The sequence below is a fragment of the Oncorhynchus tshawytscha genome, linkage group LG08 (assembly GCF_018296145.1).
Source record: "Oncorhynchus tshawytscha isolate Ot180627B linkage group LG08, Otsh_v2.0, whole genome shotgun sequence".
In the NCBI taxonomy this organism is placed as follows: Eukaryota; Metazoa; Chordata; class Actinopteri; order Salmoniformes; family Salmonidae; genus Oncorhynchus; species Oncorhynchus tshawytscha.
Window position 1 is genome coordinate 57,465,176 of NC_056436.1, and position 17,779 is coordinate 57,482,954.

The 17,779-nt window shown below is 46.0% G+C and overlaps 2 protein-coding genes and 1 long non-coding RNA gene across 3 annotated transcripts; 1 reads left to right on the forward strand and 2 right to left on the reverse strand.

Moving 5' to 3' along the window:
• Positions 1 to 1,107: 1,107 nt before the first annotated feature.
• On the reverse strand, positions 1,108 to 3,216 carry LOC112255701 (beta-crystallin B1-like). The gene is made up of 6 exons (XM_042325665.1): positions 3,067 to 3,216; positions 2,696 to 2,790; positions 2,455 to 2,573; positions 2,157 to 2,289; positions 1,781 to 1,923; positions 1,108 to 1,624 (listed from the first exon to the last, which is right to left on the reverse strand). Exons 2-6 carry the CDS (start codon positions 2,783 to 2,785, stop codon positions 1,453 to 1,455), a joined length of 657 nt encoding a protein of 218 aa, XP_042181599.1. The 5' UTR covers positions 2,786 to 2,790; positions 3,067 to 3,216; the 3' UTR covers positions 1,108 to 1,452.
• A 1,124-nt stretch (positions 3,217 to 4,340) lies between these two features.
• On the forward strand, positions 4,341 to 8,468 carry LOC112256265 (beta-crystallin A1-2). Its single transcript, XM_024429389.2, has 6 exons — positions 4,341 to 4,442; positions 6,227 to 6,309; positions 6,462 to 6,580; positions 7,470 to 7,611; positions 7,775 to 7,917; positions 8,083 to 8,468. The coding sequence occupies exons 2-6, from the start codon at positions 6,235 to 6,237 to the stop codon at positions 8,228 to 8,230; spliced, it is 627 nt and encodes a 208-aa protein (XP_024285157.2). The 5' UTR covers positions 4,341 to 4,442; positions 6,227 to 6,234; the 3' UTR covers positions 8,231 to 8,468.
• A 1,287-nt stretch (positions 8,469 to 9,755) lies between these two features.
• LOC121846911 lies at positions 9,756 to 14,831 on the reverse strand. Its single transcript, XR_006083909.1, has 3 exons — positions 14,551 to 14,831; positions 12,142 to 12,955; positions 9,756 to 11,977 (listed from the first exon to the last, which is right to left on the reverse strand). It is a non-coding gene; the product is annotated as an uncharacterized LOC121846911 (long non-coding RNA).
• Positions 14,832 to 17,779: the final 2,948 nt, after the last annotated feature.

Below are 17,779 nucleotides of genomic sequence, written 5' to 3' on the forward strand. Positions count from 1 at the left end.
TGGGTTCAATTGCCAGAGACACGACCAGTCGTTCAGTCTTTTTGTTCTGTATCTATCGACGCGACCCAGTCGTTCGTTCTACATGTTCTATTGCCACACTGGCAGGCAGTGTTCTTATCCCTTGCTTGCTAGCTAGCCAACTACAGCTAACTTACAGTCACGTCAAACAGTGCAGCCAGAACAACAACAGTAGCTGCATTTACGTTTGTTTAAGCTGTTTTCTAGTGACATTTATTTGAATACATCCAGGACAATGAGCTAATGAGGCGTGATTTCACCTGGCATAGAAAATGTGCTCACTCGTCAAGACACTGTTGTTCAGAGGAGCTAGACAACACAGCTAACCCAATCACATCAAACTGAAGCTGGAAAGACTGCAAACTAGCTGCACTTAGTTTCATTTGACTTTTTTTCCCAACTAATATTTCTTTGTATATACTGTATCCATAACAATTATGCCAGGTGATTCATGATTTCGACTGACTGAGAAACGCTGCCTGCCTGCCTGTCTGGAGATCGAATTTGAATATTGAAACAATTTCTCAAACGTCAGAGAGACAGACAGCAAGGTTTATACAAATCTCCACTGTTGGAAACTAAATGTTAGTCTAAAAGAAATGTGAGATAATGTCTTGATGATTTTTACAGTGGAGACCAAGTTTATAAATTGCCTGGCTGGGCTGATGAGACAGTAGATTGCGCAGTCAGATGGAACAGAATTTTAAACCGCATTCCAGACGGTGTCTATTCCACAAGTTTCCACCGGGAAAAATCTATGACAATAAAATGCCTATACTGTTTCGTTGGTGGACAGTTGATTTATGAGCACCACCTAATGCACAGGAGTGGAGAGGACTGAGGAGTTGAAAATGACCTGCAGTGCTCAGCTCTGACTTCATCTCAAATCGTCTCATTTGTATATATTTTTCATGTTTTTTTTGTTGTTGTTGCATATTCTCTTATCGGTATGTGTATTTTGATTACCTTTGACCTCAACATTGATGAATCTGTACTGATATGATTTTCATGTTATGACCTGTTAGCACTTCTATTCACACGGTGTCACCTTGGTCATGAGAGTCATCGGTCACAATACAAAAGACAAGGTTTTGAAATCAAGATTTTCCATTTTATTGAAAAGTTGGCCAGGATTCTGTACAGCAGAGAGGGTGTGCGATGCACAGGGTCAGGAAGTGGGGGGAGGATATAGAAGATCCTTTTCCCATGGTACAAGGTCGGACCACAGGAGAGAAAGAGAGGAGTAGAGATAGAGAGTGATGGAGGGGTTGTCTGATTTTCAGGTGTTCTCTTGCCAGGCGGTCCCTCTTCCTTGCTGTTTCAGATGGTTGGCTTCAGCCAGGGGTTCGGCAAGGCCTCAGACATCTCTCCCCCTCTCTCTCTCTTCCTCCACCCCTCTCCCTCTCTTCTGCTCTTTCTCTCCTTCCCTGAGCCTCACTTGCTGGCCATAGTGTAGCATCCCTGCTGGTGCCACTGCATGTCGCGGATACGCCTCACGGACTGGAACTGGGGGTGGCGGGCGCCATACTCGTTGAAGTGTTTGAAGTCGCCCTTCTCCAGCAGGTACTGGGAGCCACGGTATCCAGGGAACTGGTAGCCCACCCAGCTGGGGGTGTGGGTGGAGAAAAACCAATGATGTCACTACGTAGGTCACTGATATAACAGCCGTTCTCCCACAGTCTTTTCTTTCTAGTTCTATGTGTTCTTAATTGTGAAATTAAACTGATTGCTTTCGCTGAATTGTTGAACTGGCAACACTTACGTTCCGCAGCTGACCATGATGCTGCCGACCCTGTCGGTGAAGCCGTAGGAGAACAGAGAGGGAACGTCATCGTCCATGATTTCCATCTTACGACCCTTGAACTCTCCAACCTCGTACAGGCAGATCTTGTGTTTCTCTGGGTCCTGGGAGAGAGGGGAAAGGATAGAGGTGTGTGATTATGAGGGAGGTCTTCCAAAGGAGAGACATTTTACAGGAGAGAGACAAAAATGGAGAGAGGGTTATAGATCAGAGAGAGAGAGAGAGAGAGAGAGAGAGAGAGAGAGAGAGAGAAAAGTCCGAGAGAAAAATTAGAGAACAGAATTGACAGATGACAAAGCGAGAGAGGAATGGTGGAAGGTGAGAGGAGTGTACCCACCATGCGGACGGGCCTGAAGGACAGCAGGTAGTCGTTCTTCTGGCAGTTGCTCCAAGAGTCCCAACGGGGGTACTCTCCCTTCTCTAGGATGTAGTGCTCACCACATAAGTTCATCTGCTCAAAGCCCACAAAGCTACACAGGAGAGAAAGGCAGTGTCACATGACTGCACAGCCGCGTTGACATATCTAATTATGATGCCACTTCTACCATTATCCCACAAAGCTACAGAGATAGCAGGACAATATTACATTACTAGCAACTAACATATAGTTAAAGCAACTGGAGTGGTTGACTTACGGTCCACACTCAACGCGGAGGGAGCGGACGCGGTCCATGCCCATCTCACACACGTTCATGCACTCGTTGCTGATCTCAACCATGCGACCCTGGAAGTTCTCCTGGTCGAACACAAACATCTGAGGGGGGACAGACAGATGAGTACAACGTAAACACTGATGATGTCTGACTGTATCAGTGATCCACTGCTATTCCATTAGATTGGATCCAGGAGAAGTCCTGTCAGTTGGGGGCTACTTGCCTTGTAGGACATCATGCCCATCTCGGACTTCTTGCTCTGGGTAGCCTTCCCGTCGGTCTGGGAGGCAGCCTTGGACTTATCACTGGACATGATGACTGGAGGGAGAGAGAGAGGGGGATGAGCATGGACTGAATGGAATGGACGGTATCATGGGAATAGAGGGATATTTGGGGAAAGGATGGGGTTGGGGACACAGTCTATGTGTTTTAATATAGTGATGTGTACTATCAATGTGACATGTATTATTATAACTAGCTACTTGTAATTACTGATTTCAAAATGAAACACTGTTCTGTCTCCCACCCTCCTCCCTTTACCTGTGTATGCAGCGACCAGCATGTGTTTGATGTATGTTTGTCTGCTGCTCTTACCTGTGTGTGTGTGTGATCTGCCTCACTCGGAGAGTGTGTGTGGCTCGGAGCGTGCCCCGCCCTTTTATACGCTGGCGCCCAGAGGAGGGGGATTAGACACAGAGAAACAAACCTGCTGAGGTCAGAACCACGGGACAATAGAACCACCGCATCATCAGAGAGGGACAGCCAGAGGAGAGGGGGCCAGCCACAGGGACCAATGAGATCCATAGTTCATTGAGAAGGATTGGAGGGGGGTTGATAGTGGAACACTGGTGATAGGGTCAACCACAAACAGATCAAGTATCTGAGAGATAGAGACAGAACACAGTAAAAGTATATGTTATAAGCAAGCACACAAAATGAAGTTTTTATAACCAGTTACATTGCTATTGTGTGGGATATTGGTTTAATTAATTGTGTCCATGATATTTACTGAATAGGCTCCCTATTTACACTAGGAGAGGACATGTGCATTGTGCTATATCATCTGATCATGATTGTAATCAGTCACCAGTTTACGTTAGAAAAGGAACATTTCTGGTCGTCTAGTCTCCTCTCATCGCAATTCGTTTTGAGACAGTTGAATCGGAGCTCAGGCCTGAAGCCGTCATTAATAAATACTGTTTAATTGATGCATTATTGGAACGCACATTATCAGACTACAGGGTTTTGATTAAGATAGTATAATGTCTATAAGGTGTCAGTATGATTTAGGTGAAGTATGAGGAGTGACGTTGAGTGGTGCGGTGTTTATTCATTATTGTATTTTTGCCTTGATAAGTTTCTGTGTTTGGAGGGCCCAGGATATTATGGACAGTATATAACTCAAGGATGGATGTGTGGCATGATTCAGGCATGTGTTTGTTTGTGTGTGTGTTTGGAGACTGAAGTAATACTATATTGAAGATATGTCAAAAACGTTCTCATACTCAAACTTTTCCATCCTGTCCATTTTATATTTTATGCATATGTGTATACTGACCCTTTTTTCCGCCATTAATCCCCACTTCTATCCCGGTCTTTGTGACCGCCACACGCCAGACTGCTGACCAGCACGAATTGATCGGGTTACTATTGTTCTTTTCCCATTCTGGGCAAACTCCGATGGACGTGCACAGAAAGGACTGGCGTTCCATAACATGTGCTGAGCTGGCGTGTCGCGCGGTTTCGATGGAACGACCAACAAGAACAGGAGCACGCTGTTGTCCAGTGTTCCATGTGGGGAAAAAGTTAATATGCGCGCACCAAAGCCCTGCACAATGGACGCGCTCCAAGAGGCGCGCTTCTCGTCAGTCCATATAAAACTGAAGCGCCAGGATCTCTCAAAAGCTCTTCGCGAGATAGCGTTAAGCGCGTGCCACTCCCGAGCTCATCACGAAGAAGTGCCAAACTAGGTAAGGTGCCAACTCCGTTACGAATTTAATGAAAATTATAGGGACAGTAAGATATATTATGGGTTTATTCAAGACGCTTTTACACATTCATTTAAAACTCACCAAAAAGCACTAACCATGTAACAACACGTTAACTTGCATTGCACATTTTTTATTTATTTATTTTATTTTACCTTTATTTAACCAGGTAGGCAAGTTGAGAACAAGTTCTCATTTACAATTGCGACCTGGCCAAGATAAAGCAAAGCAGTTCGACAGATACAACGACACAGAGTTACACATGGAGTAAAACAAACATACAGTCAATAATACAGTATAAACAAGTCTATATACAATGTGAGCAAATGAGGTGAGAAGGGAGATAAAGGCAAAAAAAGGCCATGATGGCAAAGTAAATACAATATAGCAAGTAAAACACTGGAATGGTAGTTTTGCAATGGAAGAATGTGCAAAGTAGAAATAAAAATAATGGGGTGCAAAGGAGCAAAATAAATAAATAAATAAAAATTAAATACAGTTGGGAAAGAGGTAGTTGTTTGGGCTAAATTATAGGTGGGCTATGTACAGGTGCAGTAATCTGTGAGCTGCTCTGACAGTTGGTGCTTAAAGCTAGTGAGGGAGATAAGTGTTTCCAGTTTCAGAGATTTTTGTAGTTCGTTCCAGTCATTGGCAGCAGAGAACTGGAAGGAGAGGCGGCCAAAGAAAGAATTGGTTTTGGGGGTGACTAGAGAGATATACCTGCTGGAGCGTGTGCTACAGGTGGGTGATGCTATGGTGACCAGCGAGCTGAGATGAGGGGGGACTTTACCTAGCAGGGTCTTGTAGATGACATGGAGCCAGTGGGTTTGGCGACGAGTATGAAGCGAGGGCCAGCCAACGAGAGCGTACAGGTCGCAATGGTGGGTAGTATATGGGGCTTTGGTGACAAAACGGATTGCACTGTGATAGACTGCATCCAATTTGTTGAGTAGGGTATTGGAGGCTATTTTGTAAATGACATCGCCAAAGTCGAGGATTGGTAGGATGGTCAGTTTTACAAGGGTATGTTTGGCAGCATGAGTGAAGGATGCTTTGTTGCGAAATAGGAAGCCAATTCTAGATTTAACTTTGGATTGGAGATGTTTGATATGGGTCTGGAAGGAGAGTTTACAGTCTAACCAGACACCTAAGTATTTGTAGTTGTCCACGTATTCTAAGTCAGAGCCGTCCAGAGTAGTGATGTTGGACAGGCGGGTAGGTGCAGGTAGCGATCGGTTGAAGAGCATGCATTTAGTTTTACTTGTATTTAAGAGCAATTGGAGGATTGGCTACATAATGTATGAACTCGTTTAACTGATTCTGGTTTCCATATTACGCTGTTGTATGCGGGTGTAGCCTACTAACTTGAATGGACAATAATCGACGTGCTGTCTTATCGCTAGTCTTATACGACTGGCTATACTAGGGAGCAAGCTTGTTAGATAAAACAAAGTAATGTTGCTTAATCATAGATTCATTGATCGGCATTATTAGTATACAATTTAGTTTAGGGGACAGGTCGTTCATCCAAGACTGTTTAGTGACATTTGTGACGTGTTAACGTGTTAAAGGAATAGGTTTTGGTGTGAAATTGATACTTATTCGTGTACACTTGAATACCAGTGTGAAGCTTTGATTACGGAATAACATAGAATATAATAAAAATAAAATAATGTTTACTCCGTATGTGTGTACTGTTGGTGTTGAGGTGACCAGTGTTAGAGTTAGGGAGATTGTGTAACTGAATGTCTGCCCCTGTCTTTTAGGTGTAAAGATGCACAGAACAACTAGATCCCCAATGATGCAAACCCTGGTCAACTCGGGAATGGGCATAGCTCCTTTCTTCAAGGTAACACACCTTTAAATTGAGACACATGCAGGGGCACACACCTTTGCATGCGTGGAATGGGCCCTGTCACCTTAAATGTCCCATTCTCTACCTCATCTTCCATTTCTTCCCCCTCTCTCTCTCTCTCTCTCTCTCTCTCTCTCTCTCTGTAGGTGACTGTGTTCGAGCAGGAGCACTTCCAGGGCAAGTGCCAGGAGTTCACCTCTGAGTGCTGTAACATCCACGAGTGTGGTCTGGACATCATCCGCTCCATCAGAGTGGAGAGTGGAGCGTGAGTCTCACGCTGTTCCGTCTGTTTAGTGTGTATGATTGATTAGGGATAGAGGAATACAGGTGTGTACTGTGTGTGTGTGTAATAGACTTTACTGTGAATTGCTTACTTACGAGTCCTTTCCCAACAATGTTAAAAAGTAAGAACATTTGCAAATAAAAAGGAAAAATAGTAACACTATAAATAACAATAACGGGGCTCTAGAATGTGAACGTGTGTGTATGTCATCAATATGCATGTGTGTGTATGTGTGTGTGTGTGTGTTGGACTGTCAGTGTAAGCATGTGTGAGTGTGCGGAGTCATTGTAAGAGGGCATTTGATTCAATTGTTCAGCAGTCTTATGGCCTGCGGGTAGAAGCTGTTAAGGAGTCTTTTGGTCCCAGACATGGCGCTCCAGTACCGCTTGCCGTGCGGAAGCAGAGAGAACAGTCTGTGTCTTGGGTGACTGGGGTCTTTGACAATTTTCCTGGGCCTTCCTCTGACACCGCCTGTTATAGAGGTCCTGGATGGCAGGGAGCTCGGCCGCAGTGATGTACTAGGCCATCCGCACCACCCTCTGTAGCGCTTGCGATCGAGGGCGATGCAACCAGGCAAGATGCTCTCAATGGTGCAGCTGTAGAAGTTTTGGAGGGTCTGTGGGGCCATGACAAATCTTTTCAACCTCCTGAGTGGGAAGAGGCACTGTCGCACCTTCTTTGCAACTGTGCTGGTGTGATAGGACCACATTAAGTCCTTGGTGATGTGGACACAGATGATCTTGAAGCTCTTGACCTGATGAATGAGTGAATGTGTAGACTGTGGGTGTTTTGGCTTATAGTATAGTGGCTGGTTCAATGTGTGTGTTTAAGATGCTAGTACAATGTGTTTAACTCTCTCTCTCCCCCCTAGCTGGGTGGGCTTTGAGCACCATGATTTCCAGGGCCAGCAGTTCATCCTGGAGAGAGGAGAGTACCCCCACTGGGACGCCTACAGCGGCTCCCTGTCCTACCACGTGGAGCGTCTCATGTCCCTGCGTCCCATCTATTGTGCTGTGAGTAAAGTGTGAGAGAAGAGAGAGAGAAAGAGAGAAAATGTGTATCAATGCATTTTTTGGGCCAAACAGATTCATTCTCCTCCTTGAGAAACTCCCCCCAAAATATTGGAATATGTTCATCTTTGTGTGTGTGTGTATGTAACAGTCCTCTCTCTCTCAGTCCCACATGAGCAGTCGTATGATGATTTTTGAGAGAGAGAACTTCATGGGCCGCAGTGTTGAGCTTTGTGACGACTACCCCTCCCTGCAGGCCATGGGCTGGTCCATGCCCGAGGTCGGCTCCATGCACGTGCAGTGTGGCGCGTATGTTAGCCTCTATTATTCACCGCAAACACACACACACACACACACAACGGGTGAGCAAACAGCTGTGGAAGCTGTGTTTTCATCCTTTGCGCACACCATCGATACACATGCCAGAGACACCAAAACGCAGTGTTACTTAATATCCCCTATCTTTTCCCTCAGCTTTGTGTGCTACCAGTTCCCCGGCTACAGGGGCCAGCAGTACATCATGGAGTGTGAGAGACACAGTGGAGACTACCAGCACTGGAAGAACTGGGGTTCCCACTGTCAGACCCCCCAGATCCAGTCTATCCGCCGTATCCAGCATTAAGAGGGGCTAGAGGCTGAGAGGCCCACGGACAGCAACCCCCCAACCCCCCCCAACCCCTCTGTCCAGGTCACCTGGGCTGATTGGGGAGCCAAGCCCCACACCGTGCTCGAACCAGAGGAGAGGTCAACGTATCCTCAGAAAACAGTTTCAAGATGGCTGCCTCTGTAGCACAGCTCTGATGTGATGTGTGTAGAGGAGATTGAACCACAGGTTACTTAATAAACTAATGTTCACTTCAGTCATTCAGGCCTGTCCTATCATTGTGTTGTGTGTGAGTGTAGGATAGGGGTCTCCAACCTTATCAAGCATGAGAGCTACTTTGAAAAAATGAAACATGTCACAAGCTATTCCTTTTTTTAAAGCTTTTAAATAGGCATATTCTTCTCTTCCCCGGGTCCTTGGTGTACAAGAGAAAGTAGTGCACTGTTTTGTCAACATACCTGGTAACATAATGGTTCATAGACAACTTTGAGGGGGGCCCTATAAAATCTGTGATTTAAAAAACAAACAAATTCAGTTATAAATTTGACCAAATTATGTTCTCTGTTGTATTTTTCCTGGTTTTAGAATTTTGGGGGGTTTTCACTCTCAAAATTACAATTGTTCACAACAACAAAATTGGATGTTTTGAGTCCATGCTTAAATCACATCTGGAAGAAAATTAACAAATGTAGATGTTTTTGTGTAATTCCCCTTTAATTGTGTATCTGGCCCTATAATTGCAAATTTAGCAAGTGAAGAATGTGCCATCTAATGTGCTGGTATATCGATGGTTCTGTACCGCTGCTGCTCATTTTATGGCAAAGTTTGCAAATAACAAATAATAGATACAAATGATATACTCACATATGATATACTTTTGCCAGGTTAGCCTACTTTGCAGTTAACATTTAATTGAGAATATTTCGGGGAAAGTACTGAGTGATAGACAAACGCGCGCACCACACAGACAGGGGCAATATTGCTGGAAATTAATTGGCATATAGTGTGTTAGGTTTGGCTTTTTAACCCAATAGCGGCTAACCAGGGCTGGATTAATGTCAATGCTATGTTGATTAGATAGCAGCTGGGAGCTTGCGGTGTCTGATACTTGTTAGATTTGTTTATGACAGTTTGCGGTGGAACACATGCAAATTGCATGTAGTTTCAGGTGGGCTGCGAGCTACTGGTAACTCGCGATCGACCTGTTGGGGACCTCTGGTGTAGGAAATCTATAACACATGCCATACGGGAGGCAACTTTGTAATGATCAGCATAATAAGCATCTTAAGATGTGATATTTGGTTCTAACGTAATAAGTCAAGGGCTTACATACTGCATGGCAAACCCTCTAATAAACATGGGAATAACTGAAAAACGACTCCACAAATGCACCTGTTGCGTTTTACAAAAAATGAATACCCTTGTGTCAGTCATAGAGATTACCGTCACAACCTGCTGACCACTTAAAGACACTACAATGCCGTGACAGACATTCAAGCTATTTAGGCTGCACTTAAAATAGATTCACACAAGGACACACAGGTATTAAGAACATCTTTAATCTCGTAATCGGGTTATAAAACTGAAAACAGTCAAACTGCTGGGGAGAACAGTAATAATGAGAAGCAACAGCAAGAACAATGATGACAACAAGACCCATGAGGCGAAGTGATTTCATTCTAGAACAGTCAGAAGCAGAATCGGATGATGGTAGGCCTGTGATGATTGACACTCAACCAACCTGAGCCCTCAATTCCTGCGAAACTAAACTAACAGCCGTGTAAAACCCGATTTGGTGGCAACTAACCAAAAAAACAACATTTGCTATATGAACCCAAACTCCTCTCTACAAGAGGCTAGCAAAGCTTGTGTTTTTCTACCCGGGTCATTAAAAACCTAAACACAATGATGTGTTAAAAGGTCTGGGCAGTGAGGTGTAGACAAAGAAACAGAACTGACACACACATTCAAAACTGACAATCTATGTGCTGAAAACTAGAACTCATGCACAGAGCCCTATAAGCTGGGTGAGGTAGAAATAGGTACAGCAACGTATCAAATACTTCCTCTTATTTAAAAAACATTTTTTTTACCTCCATTCGTCCTCTTTTGTTTAACAATTGGTAAATTGGATGAACTCAATCACCCAACTTTCACAAACACCCAAATCCTCTTTTATGTAAACATTCCTGCTTCTCCATCAAGCAGAAAGCTGTACATTCCTCGTTGTTTTGCAATGGCTGTCTATGTGGTAGCCCTCTCAGTTTGTAATTGGAGATTTGTCCATACCTCCTGTCACCTAGCAGGGAGGGAGAAGCAGGTTGGTCACTCTGTAGGGAAGCAGGGATAGGACGGGCATGTTAATACTGTAGAAGTAAAAAAAAAAAAAAAAAAAAACTCTGATTAGAGTTGAGTGTGATAATCTGACTGATCAGTCTTGATCATGTAGGCTACCGTGTGTCTGCAGTCCCCTCAGTCAGAGCAGAGATGACAGATCCGATAGAAGGGGCGTGGGTCCAACTCTTCTCCAATGACATTGATATCTTCCTCTGAACCAAGCTCCGCTAAAGCCCCCAAACACATCCACTTCCTCTTGCTCCCAGCTTCCTGTTGACCCTTCGATGTCCACCTGTTGTGGACATCAAAGGATGGGAGACTGGAGGCTTTACTATCCCAGAATGCATCTGAACTGGGACCTTCCACTCTGCTATTTGGATTGCTGGGTTGTGGAGTTCTGTTGTCTGTTTATCTGCGCTGTCTGTCATCCATTCTTCTAGATGCTCTTCAATCGCTCCGATGTCCTCCACATCCATTTCTTCTTCCCTTTTCTCCATCTCTTCATCCATACATACATTTCTCCCTCTCTTCTGTATGATCGGTCCTTCGTGGTTTGAGCTCGGTCCATCCTGTTTCCTCTCCTTGTCCCTCTCGTTCCCCCTCTCCATCTCTCTCTCAGCTGTGTCTGCAGGACCACCCTGTTTTTCTGGAAGGTTGAGGAGGCAGTTACCTGAGTGACATCGACATCCTCCTCCTCTGTGGTCACTTCCTTCCCAGACTCCTCTCTGTCCTCGGGGTGTACCTACTCAACAGGCTGGGGGTTCTGGACCTGTGAGCGTATGGGCCGGCGGGACTAGCTCTACTTCTGGACTTGTCCTCGCTGGCTCTCTCTCCTCCCCTCCCTTCGTCATCTCCTCCTCCACTCTCCTCCTTGCTGGCTCTGTTTCTCGCTTGTCCTCGCTGGCTCTGTTTCTCGCTTGTCCTCGCTGGCTCTGTTTCTCGCTTGTCCTCGCTGGCTCTGTTTCTCGCTTGTCCTCGCTGGCTCTGTTTCTCGCTTGTCCTCGCTGGCTCTGTTTCTCGCTTGTCCTCGCTGGCTCTGTTTCTCGCTTGTCCTCGCTGGCTCTGTTTCTCGCTTGTCCTCGCTGGCTCTGTTTCTTGCTTGTCCTCCCTGGCTCTGGTCCTTTCTCCCACCCCAGCTGAGGCTTCTACTCTCCTCTTTTTCTTCCTCCTCCTTGTTTCTCCCTCTAGGCTGATCTGTTCTGCAAGGCTGGTCTGTACAGGTGTAGCTGGAGAGCTAGTAACCTTCGGTCTGCCTCTCTCTCTCTTCACAATAGCCACTGCCCCAGACAGTCCCCTCACATTCTTCTCGCTCTGTCTGATTGGCTTAGCACTCTCACGTCTGAGCTTCTCGGGGGTTCTGATTGGGGGATTGGGTAGGGGTGGGGATTTCTGGGTAGTGTCAGACTCTGCTGCTGGCCGGGCTTTGGTCTAAGAGAGATGACTATAATTAGACCACTCAGCCATAACACATCTATACAAATTATACACTGATAACAATTTACTGAAGAATACATGAAGTACCCCGAGTAAATAGTAATAGATGTTTCATAACAGAAAATGTTGAGGAATGAGCTTTGATCTTTTCAGCCGACCTGATTGGGCCGTTGCCCTTCGAGACTCCACCCCTGGTAACGCCTTAGTCTTTCTTCTCCAGTCTAAGGGTTAGAGGTGTGTTGCTGTGTTCTGGTTGAGGCGTGTATACCTGGGCCAGGTGTGTGTTACTCTGCCCAGGGTTAGAGGTTTGTTGCTGTGTTCTGGTTGAGGTGTGTATACCTGGGCCAGGTGTGTGTTACTCTGCCCAGGGTTAGAGGTTTGTTGCTGTGTTCTGGTTGAGGCGTGTATACCTGGGCCAGGTGTGTTACTCTGCCCAGGGTTAGAGGTTTGTTGCTGTGTTCTGGTTGAGGTGTGTATACCTGGGCCAGGTGTGTTACTCTGCCCAGGGTTAGAGGTTTGTTGCTGTGTTCTGGTTGAGGTGTGTATACCTGGGCCAGGTGTGTGTTACTCTGCCCAGGGTTAGAGGTTTGTTGCTGTGTTCTGGTTGAGGTGTGTATACCTGGGCCAGGTGTGTGTTACTCTGCCCAGGGTTAGAGGTTTGTTGCTGTGTTCTGGTTGAGGCGTGTATACCTGGGCAAGTTGTGTGTTACTCTGCCCAGGATTAGAGGTGTGTGTGGGGGGGCACCACAGGGGAAAGGGGCAGGGTGTAGGAAGGCCTGGGTGGGGGCCAGGAAAGGGGCCGTGACGTGAGGAAAGGGGGGTCGAGGTGGGGATGGAGGTGGGGCGGGGTTGAATGGTGATGGTTTGTAGGTCAGAGCCTAGTAGAATTACATGGGTAGGAAATGGAAGGGGATGGGTTTGACCTGACCTCTCTGCCACTTTATCACTGGGAAGCCATCCTGAGGCAGAGGACTTCACCAAACACATAATACACTTATTAGAATTTACAGCATTGGCAAGTGAAGAATGCACAAACACATAGTTCTAAAACCAAATAGATACAGTTGAAGTCAGAAGTTTACATACACACAAATTTCTTTTTAACAAACTATAGTTTTGGCAAGTAGGTGAGGACATCTCCTTTGTGCATGACACGTAATATTTCCAACTTGGAAAATTCCAGAAAATGATGTAATGGCTTTACAAGCTTCTGATAGGGTAATTGACATCATTGGAGTCAATTGGAGGTGTACCTGTGGATGTATTTCAAGGTCTACCTTTGAACTCAGTGCCTTTTTGCTTGACATCATGGGAAAATCAAAAGAAATCAGCCAAGACCTCAGAAAACAATTGTAGACCTCCACAAGTCTGGTTCATCCTTGGGAGCAATTTCCAAATTCCTGAAGGTACCACGTTCATCTATACAAAAAAATAGTACGCAAGTATAAACACCATGGGACCACGCAGCCGTCATACCGCTCAGGAAGGAGACGCGTTCTGTCTCCTAGAGGTGAACGTACTTTTCTGGGAAAAGTGCAAATCAATCCTAGAAAAACAGCAAAGAACCTTGTGAAGATGCTGGAGGAAACAGGTACAAAGTATCTATATCCACAGTAAAACCGGTCCAATATCGACATAACCTGAAAGGCCACTGAGCAAGGAAGAAGCCACTGCTCCAAAACCACCATTAAAAAAAGCCAGACTACATTTTCAAACTGCACATGGGGACAAAGATCATTCTATTTGGAGAAATGTCCTCTGGTCTGATGAAACAAAAATAACCATCGTTATGTTTGGAGGAAAAGGGGGAGGCTTGCAAGCCAAAGAACACCATCCCAACCGTGGAGCTTGGGGTGGCAGCATCATGTTGTGGGGATGCTTTGCTGCAGGAGGGACTGGTGTACTTCACAAAATATATGGCATCATGAGGGAGGAAAATTATGTGGATATATTGAAGCAACATCTCAAGACATCAGTCAGGAAGTTAAAGCTTGGTCGCAAATGGGTCTTCCATATAGACAATGACCCCAAGCATACTTCCAAAGTTGTGGCAAAATGGCTTAAGGACAACAAAGTCAAGGTATTGGAGTGGCCATCACAAAGCCCTGACCTCAATCCCATAGAAAATGTGTGGGTAGAACTAAAAAAGTGTGTGTGAGCAAGGAGGCCTACCAACCTGACTCAGTTACACCAGCTCTGTCAGGAGGAATGGGCCAAAATTCACCCAACTTATTGTGGGAAGCTTGTGGAAGGCTACCCGGAATGTTTGAAATAAGTTAAGCAATTTAGAAGGCAATGCTACCAAATACTAATTGAGTGTTTGTAAACTTCTGACCCTCTGGGAATGTGATGAAAGAAATCAAAGCTGAAATAAATCATTCTCTCTACTATTATTCTGACATTTCACATTCTTAAAATAAAGTGGTCATCCTAACTGACCTAAGACAGGGAATTTTTAATAGGATTAAATGTCAGGAATTGTGAAAAACTGAGTTTAAATGTACTTGGCTAAGGTGTATGTAATACCTGAGGTGTGTGTGACTGTGTGTCAGAGAGATGTCACTTACCGGGGTAAGCTGCTGCCATGCATTCTGTTGGCCCCTCCCTCCTCTTCTGCCCTGCAGCGAGGCTCCACCCCTCTCCCCACACCAGTGATCTCCTACCCCTCGCTCTGCCCTCGCTTCTTTCGACGGATCTTGATTGGCTGCATCAGTTCCCGGGGCTTCAGGTAGTTTCCTGCCGACCACGCCTGCACCCCTCCCTGCAGCCTGCCGACCATGCCTGCGCCCCTCCCCGTCCTGCAGGCTCAGACTCCCCACCTCCAGTCTTCCTCTCTGGGACACCTCCACCATCGCCTGCTCAACTTCAGACCCTTTCATCCTCGCTGCTTCCCTTCCCCCTCCCTTCACCACCACCTCCTCCTCCTCCTCCTCTCGGCCCTGTTCCTCCTCTCCTCTCCCGCCTCCCCCTGACCCCCCTCCCTCTCAGGTTCTCCTCCTGTGGTTGGGTGAGATCTGATGAATCCAGCGAGGTTTCCCTCAAAAGAACCATTCCGCTCTGTCTCTCCCTCCCCCTTGTCCAAGTCCTCCCCCTCCTGGTAGCCCCGTCCCCTCATGTCTGGGGGGGATTTGAGGTGAAGGGAGCCCCTCGTTGACATGCTCATGGCAGACAGGAACACAGGGGGGGGTGGATGGAGGGATGAGAGGAATGGGGGGAGGATGTAAACAGGTGCAGATTCACCAGAAGGCATGAGGATGGTAGAATTGGGATTGTTAGGGGTTTGATTCTCAGCTAGCGGGCAGTTTAGCAGGTGAGACAGGGGGGTGTAAGGAATATTAGGAGGGAGGGAGCGGTACGGAGAGGGGAACAGGGACAATAGAACCAGAGGCCTCCATTCCCTGGATGTCCAGAACGGACAGATGGGCCCAGGGGAGAAGACACCGTTGAAGTCCCCTGTATCGGTCACACTCCCCTTTAACTCACAGGTCTGAGTCCTGGAGTCTTTTTCATACCGAGTTGGTTTCACTTTCTCTCTGAGCTTCCTGGTGAGAGCTTCTGCTCTTCACTTCTCCCTCCCATCTTTCTCACTGCCTGAGCTTCACTGCTCTGCAGGGGGTCTGTCTGCACACCCACGTCCCTCTGTGAAAGCCCCTCCCTCTGTCTGTCGTCCTCTACCAAGCTTTGACCCACTCTGCCTTGACTGCTGGACCAAATCTCCCACCTCCCTCTCTTCCTTGTCATCTCTCGTTCCGACCTTCACCAGTCCTTGGATACCCAGCCTGGCAACAGCAGCAGCAGCGGTCACTTCCTGCCTCTCCACCTCCCCCACCATCTTCCCAGAGTACAGCAGGCCCACCAACCTCAGCAGGGTGCAGGCCACCAAAGCCTGGAGCTCCAGTAGGTGGTTCTGCCCAGAGGGAGATGGACAGAGCACAAGACAGCTGGGGGCTCTGGGTGGATAGGTTTCAACTGTGGGCTTGAATTTGCTATTTTGGCTACATCAGATGACACATTGGCTAATCAGCCCATCTGTTAAAAGCATTTAGTTATGAGTTTAGACTAGAGGCAAGGCAAAATGACTTCATGAGAGTTTAAAATGTAGGGCATAATCACATCATCCTTTATGTCATCTAAATTGCAATCAGGGTATTGCAGACTTTGGTGACAGGGGCGGTGAATTGAAAGACAGCTACATAATCACAGCCAAATTAGCACGTCAGCTAGCTAGCTGTGGTGATGTGCACCAGCTACAAACACTTGAGTCAACCAATGAGTATACGGATAATATTTGAAGTGGCGGAAGATGCAAATAGTTTGTTGAAGTGCACTCTGTATTAGCATTCTAGAAATAACTCATTTGTTTAACCGTGTAATTAGATAGCTAGCCAGTAAACGTAAATTCACAGACATCTTGCACCAACAGCTGCTAACGTTTGCTAGGCTAGCTAGTTGACAGAACAAAATCACGGATCGCTTTACTCACCTTTCTCCAAATCCCTTGATATGTCCTTTTCTCAAAATAAAAACCCTAACTCCAAAATCATCGAAAATGCTAAGTGCATAATAGTTGAAATCATTATTATTCTTTTTAAACAGAATGTGTTTTTCTGTATTTAACTCTGAATTGACTGAAAGCTAGCCTGCTTGTCACGCTCAATTTGGTGAGGTGATTGACTGGTCACCGAACACTAAATGGGTTGCCATGTGTGTGCGCACCTGTAATAAATCTATGTCTATGTGAAAATCCTGCACAAAAAAAAGCTGGGTATGTGTGTAGTATGGACTGTAAAATGTACAGACAAGTAAATTTGTTCAAACCCAAACTTTATTCATCATCAATTTGCATTTTTCTCCCAAAATAAAAACAATTATTCCCCTCTTCCATGAATTGTATTCATCTGAAACAGTTAAAAAGGCCTACGGGAATTTAAATCACCGTCACACAGACAGTTATACAGGGCTAATACATCTAGTTTAAGACAGAGCAGTGCAGTCTAATTATTGCTTAGTTATGGTCCAGACTCCTAATCTGCACGTTATACATAGCCCAAGGGGCTGTTGAACAGACGTAGGGACACAATTGAGGCAATCAAAGACAGAAAGAACCCTCGGGGAGTCGGCGTGCTGATCTAATCATGATCTGATTAGGAATTCCATCGTAAATTCCACAGGGAGATTCTAAAAACCTTTGATCCACCTTCAAATAGAATCTAATGGCACAGGTAGAAGCATCCGAATTCCACGCCTCCAGTTCAATGGGTTCCATTCCCTGTGTGTTCAAAAGGATCAGGGTAAAGGACCGGGTTTGAGGGTGCCGTATCCTTGTGCGGTTTGGGTCTTGGCCAACGTTCCTCGAATTTCTCAAAGAAGAGTGGATCGGTGAATGGCCCGGAGTAGATTATGTGCTGGATCAGGTACATGATTGCCACGACCATTGCACTGATCAGAAAGAATGGTATGAGCGGTCGCAGGTAAGCCCACACGACCCCCACCTCATATGACAACGATCCAAAACCACCTTGGTTACCAGTGTGAGAAGTGTGGCGAGACGAGCCTGGGAACAGGGTGGGAGACCCATCCCGCGCACCCCGCGTGTTGGAAGGCGGGGGAGAGAGGTAATCCATACTGGAGTAGTAGAATGAACAGTATTGCAAAACTGTCTTAATAGTTCTGTTATTTTACAGCCGGATGTCTTCAATTAGGCTAATAATCCATGGGGGAAAAAATATGCAAGGAACATTCTCTACTTCTGTATTTCCAGTGTCTTGGCACTCTAATCGCGTGGTCCAGACAATT

Excerpts from the sequence above, each read along its gene's own strand:
- LOC112255701 (XM_042325665.1), bottom strand. The coding sequence starts at position 2,785 with ATGTCCAGTGATAAGTCCAAGGCTGCCTCCCAGACCGACGGGAAGGCT. Across the intron at positions 2,574-2,695 it reads TGGGCATGATGTCCTACAAG|ATGTTTGTGTTCGACCAGGA; the intron begins GCAAGTAGCCCC and ends GTCCCCCCTCAG. Across the intron at positions 1,924-2,156 it reads CCTTCAGGCCCGTCCGCATG|GACCCAGAGAAACACAAGAT; the intron begins GTGGGTACACTC and ends CCTCTCTCCCAG.
- LOC112256265 (XM_024429389.2), top strand. The coding sequence starts at position 6,235 with ATGCACAGAACAACTAGATCCCCAATGATGCAAACCCTGGTCAACTCG. Across the intron at positions 6,310-6,461 it reads GCATAGCTCCTTTCTTCAAG|GTGACTGTGTTCGAGCAGGA; the intron begins GTAACACACCTT and ends CTCTCTCTGTAG. Across the intron at positions 6,581-7,469 it reads ATCAGAGTGGAGAGTGGAGC|CTGGGTGGGCTTTGAGCACC; the intron begins GTGAGTCTCACG and ends TCTCCCCCCTAG.